Genomic DNA, 5,351 nt, shown 5'->3' on the forward strand with positions numbered 1-5,351 from the left:
TTCATCAGCTCCTTCTCCTCTAGCAGACCCTTAATGTTGGCTATTAATAGATCAAACCCCAGATCTATATCATGGTCTTCTTCCCATTTTATTTGCTCCCCTGGCGATCTCATCTACATCTGACTTCAACCATCTTATGACTGCACAGTGTATAACTCCAGTTGAGACCCCCGGCTTTAGCTCCAGATACCATATACTCAACTATGCGTGTGTCACAAGTACATCCAACTCAACCTGTCCAAAACTGAACGTAGCCTTTTCCCCTGTAAATCTGTTCATCTGTATATGTTCCTTACCTCATTGAATGGCCTTGCTATCCCCCTCGGTGCTCAGGCCAACTTACCTACCTGGTTACCAAGTCAATTAAGGTTCCTCTTAGTCTTTCATCTCCCTTCCTCACAGTCTATTCTACTCAGTCAATAAATCTTACTAAAATACAATACCTTCTTAAAATCCTTCTCCCCTCCTGTCAGTACTCTCTTAGGTTAGGACTTAAACTCCTATTGCCTGAATGCCTGCCGTAGCCCTGTATCTAGCCTTTTAGACCCTCTCTAGTCTAGGCCAGTCTTTCTAAAGTAGAAATCTGATATCAAGCCTCTGCCTTCCATGACTTCATTTTACTTTTCGGATAAACTTCAAATTCCCTTCCCCAACAGATAAGATCTTTTATGATTCAACTCCTGCCAATCTTTCAAACCTCAACTCTTGTCACTTTATAAGCCGGCCATACTGAACTACTTGATTCACTGGATGGGCTGTGTTCTCTCCATCCTTGACTGGATATGTACTACTATTCCCCTACTTGGAATATACCTATTTCTTCTAGTTTGTTACCTGCCCAGGTGACATCTCCGGAAAGACTTCACTAATGTCTTACTCCCCCAGGCTTGGGTAGTTGTCTCTTTTCTGTTTTTATAATACCTTGTGTGTGTGTGTGTGTGTACGTGTGTGTGTGTGTGTATATATATATATATATATATAGCATTATGATTGTCCAAGTTTTCCTTGAAGGAGGGACCTTGTTTTCATCTGTGAACCCTGGAGGCCTACCTAGCATAATACACTCATTCACATATTAAAAGAATAGCTGGCTAGTCAGAATGAAAGGCAATAGGAAGGTAAAATGCAGTTAGTAGTGGTATACTATGCATCTTGGAGTTAAGGAAAGTTCCAGAAGTTTAGGTTTTATTTGTAGTTGAGGTATGTCCATACAATGAAATATCATTTGGCCATAAAAGTAAATGAGGTTCTGATCCATGCTACAACATAGATAAACCTTGAAAATATTATGCTGAGTGAGAGAAGTCAGACACAAAAGGCCATATATTGTAGGAGTTCATTTGTATGAAATGTCTAGAAAAGGCAGGTCCATAAAGAAAGAAAGTAGACGACTGGTTGCAGGGACCTTGGATTCGGGCATGGGGGAATGGAGAGTGACTGCTAGTAGGTGTGAGGTTCTTTTTGGAGGGATGAAAATGTTCTAGAATTAGATAGTGGTGATTGATATCCAACTTTGTGAATATACTAAAGACTACTGAATTGTACAGTTTAAAAGGATAAACTTTTGGTGTTTGAATTAGATATCAGTAAAGCCATTATTAAACAATTACAGTTGATCAATGTGGTTTTATAGGGCTGGGCATTGTGGCTCACGCCTGTAATCCCAGCAGTTTGGGAGGCCAAGGTGGATGGATTACAAGGTCAGGAGTTTGAGACCAGCCTGGCCAACATGGTGAAACCCCATCTCTACTAAAAATACAAAAATTAGCCGGGCGTGGTGGTGTGCGCCTATAATCCCAGCTACTCGGGAGGCTGAGGCAGGAGAATTGATTGGACCCAGGAGGCGGAGGTTGCAGTGAGCCGAGATCATGCCACTGTACTCCACCCACAAGATTCCATCTCAGGAAAAAAAAAAAAATTAGTTTTATAGTACCTAAAACATTGTGCATATTTGAATGTCAATTGGATGATCCAGGTATAATCTTAGCAATCTGTATGTCATAGTGCCAGATTCAGGACTTCTATTCCATGTTTTGATTTTGAAGCAGATAATTTAAAATTAAAATCTGATCTTTTAGAAGTAGAAGAACTCAATCAACCTACAAATATTACTGACTTTTCAATTTGTTAAATGTGCATTATTTGGCCAACCATGTGCTTTGGGAATAAACTTATGAAGTACATTGTTTAAGTCTTATAAATTGATGGATGGAGGTGAAAAACACATTTTCTTTTTCTGTTTTATTTATTTAATTTTTATTTTTTTGAGACAGAGTGTTGCTTTGTTGCCCAGGCTATAGTGAAGTGGCATGATCTCGGCTCACTGCAACTTCTGCCTCCTGAGTTCAAGCAATTCTCACACCTCAGCCTCCTGAGTAGCTGGGATTACAGGCACCCGCCACCACACCCGGCTGATTTTTTTTTATTTTAGTAGAGATGGGGTTTCACCATGTTTCCCAGGCTGGTCTCGAACTCCTGAGCTCTCAGGCAATCTGCCCATCTCAGCCTCCCAAAGTGCTAAGATTACAGGCATAAGCCACCACGCCTGGCCAGAAAACACATTTCCAACATGATTGCACTGTCGAGTTGGGACACATTGGAGTACATTCTGTCTACAGATGATGTGAAGATATTTTCTCCTTTTGTTACCTTCCTCATTACTTGTTTAGATATTGATCTAGAAATGCAGCGATCTGTGCTGCTGTCCTAGGGAATGTTTTTCTCTCCTGTTTCACTGGATTATATGAAGACTGAGCTGTTTGTTGTATGAATTTAGTAATACTTTAAAACTTAACTGCTTTCCATCTAAAAATCAGTTCTGACCTACAGGGAACTACCATAAGAGATTTTCTCTTATTCATAGTTATGCGTGGGGTACAAAAGAAGTGGTCTCTGTTGGCAAGAAGAGCTTATGTTGTTCTTTTTTCCAGGTCTTTTGGTGGGCCTTGTGCTTCGGTATGGCATTCACGTTCCGAGTGATGTAAATAATGTGACCCTGAGCTGTGAAGTGCAGTCAAGTCCAACTACCTTACTGGTAAATGTTAGTGGAAAATTTTATGAGTATACGCTGAAAGGAGAGATTAGTTCACATGAACTCAATAATGTTCAAGATAATGAAATGCTTAGAAAGGTAAGTTCTTAAAGGAAATGTTTGAATCTTTTTTGTGTCTAACTAGCAGCAAAATGATTCAGGAGAAAATAAGAAATGGATTTTTAATGATATTTAAAATAATGAGTCTTTTTAAATGGAGTAAAACCTGAATTAACAAATGTAATAATGTAAGGAAATGGATATGCCTGTACAACTCATTTTCTGATTGAGGCTAAGTAGTATAACTCTTTTTGTTTCACTCTGGGTTGTTTACAGCTTGTTGTGATAAACGGAGACTGGGATTGAGTTAAGCAGAATTTATAAGCGTTTCTTTCCATTTGCAGATGGTCCTTATAGTTTTCTTTTTCTTTTTATTTATTTGTTTTATTTTTTCTGAGATGGAGTCTCACTCTGTCGCCCAGGCTAGAGTGCAGTGATGTGGCTCACTGCAGCCTCTGCCTCCTGGGTTCAAGCAGTTCTCCTGCCTCAGCCTCCCAAGTAGCTGGGATGACAGGCGCTCACCACCACGCCCGGCTAATTTTTGTATTTTTTAGTAGAGAGGGGGTTCTACCATGTTGGCCAGGCTGGTCTCCAACTCCTGACCTCAAGTGATTCCCCCGCCTCGGCCTCCCAAAGTGCTGGGATTACAGGCGTGAGCCACTGTGCCCAGCCGATCCTTATAGTTTTATAGTACTTCAGCACATTGGCTTTATTTGATAATACCTAAAATATTCTATTAATATTTCTTTCAATTCTTTCTTGCCTTGCTTGTATTCTATACTGATCACAATTTAATCTTTCTTTGATTCACAATCTGACACAACTTCAGGGGCCCTAAGTGTGAGTCTGAGGTATTGTACCATGCTGTGCATAAAGCTTTATGTTAGAGTTTGGGTTGCAATTGTACTCGCTCCCAGCCATCCCTGGAGCTGCTTTCTCCTGTCTCCCTCATAGGTTTATCATGGTGTTTCTCAGTGCTACTTTGCTCATATCTCTTTGTTTTCTCCTGCCCTTTGCTGTTTGCCTTCACTTCTGTCTGCTACACTGGCAGGACTTGACTTTTTTTTTTTTTTTTGACATAGGGTTTTACTCTGTCACCCAGGCTGGAGTGTAGTGGCATGATCTCAGCTCTCTGCAACCCCCGCCTCCCAGGCTCAGGCGACCCTCCAACCTCAGCCTCCTTAGTAACTCAGACTGCAAGCACGTGCCACCATACCCAACTAATTTTTGTATTTTTAGTAGAGCTGGGGTTTCACCATGTTGTCTAGGCTCGTCTCAAACTCCTGGGCTCAGGCGAACCACCCACCTCAGCCTCCCAAAGTGCTAGGAGTGCAGGCAGGACTTGACTTTTATAGCTACTTGGTTGTGTTTCTGACCATATTTAATGCTTTTAAAATTTCATATGAACTTGAGGTTTACCTTGCAGCAAGAGTTCTTTCCACCTGTGGAAAATTCCAGTTCCTTAAAAGGTTTAGTAAATGAAGTTTTAGCATGGGTTTGTGTGTAGCTGCTTTGTGTTCATGTCACATTCTGCTGCAGCCTTATGAACAGAAGGGGGCATTTACATTTTTATGGTGACTAGATCTTACAATGAGTGGACTATCGGAAGTAGAAATCTGAGCCGTACAGAAACTTTTTACTACAATATTATACACCTTTAGAGATGTTATCTGTGTAAGAAATCTGTTTCTTTTTGCCAACAATAATACTGTACTCTTAAGTTTTATATTACCAGTTTGGGGTTTCGTTCATTCATTCATTTATTTTTGGGACGGAGTTTCGCTCTTGTTGCCCAAGCTGGAGTGCAGTGGCACGATTGTGACTCCTCCGCCTCCCAGGTTCAAGCATTTCTCCTGTCTCAGCCTCCCGAGTAGCGGGGATTACAGGCATGCACCACCATACCTGGCCAATTTTATATTTTTAATAGAGATGGGGTTTTGCCATGTCGGTCAGGCAGGTCTCGAACTCCTGACCTCAAGTGAGCCACCTGCCTCGGGCTCCCAAAGTGCTGGGATTACAGGCGTGGGCCACTGCACCCAGCCAGGTTTCTTTTATTTAAAGCAAAAATAATGTTCATCCTTTCTCTTATTTATTTATTTATTTATTTATTTATTTATTGAGACAAAGTCTCACTCTTTTGTCCAGGCTGGAGTGCACTGGCACGATCTTGGCTCACTGCAATCTCTGCCTCCCGAGTTCAAGCGATTCTCCTGCCTCAGCCTCCTGAGTAGCTGGGATTACAGGCACGTGCCACTACACC

The 5,351-nt window shown here is 41.3% G+C and overlaps 1 protein-coding gene across 4 annotated transcripts in view; it reads left to right on the plus strand.

The window, feature by feature from the left end:
• The window catches only part of SLC9A6 (solute carrier family 9, subfamily A (NHE6, cation proton antiporter 6), member 6), a 62,751-nt gene that overhangs the window by 7,301 nt on the left and 50,099 nt on the right, over window positions 1–5,351 (plus strand). For 3 of the 4 annotated variants that reach the window (XM_011978459.1, XM_011978451.1, XM_011978477.1), the window contains one exon: window positions 2,931–3,130. In XM_011978459.1, coding sequence (XP_011833849.1) covers window positions 2,931–3,130 — 200 coding nt within the window. The remainder of the gene's footprint in view (window positions 1–2,930; window positions 3,131–5,351) is intronic. The other variant, XM_011978467.1, reaches the window with a different exon arrangement.

Source organism: Mandrillus leucophaeus, unplaced genomic scaffold (assembly GCF_000951045.1).
Source record: "Mandrillus leucophaeus isolate KB7577 unplaced genomic scaffold, Mleu.le_1.0 Scaffold1032, whole genome shotgun sequence".
NCBI lineage: Eukaryota > Metazoa > Chordata > Mammalia > Primates > Cercopithecidae > Mandrillus > Mandrillus leucophaeus.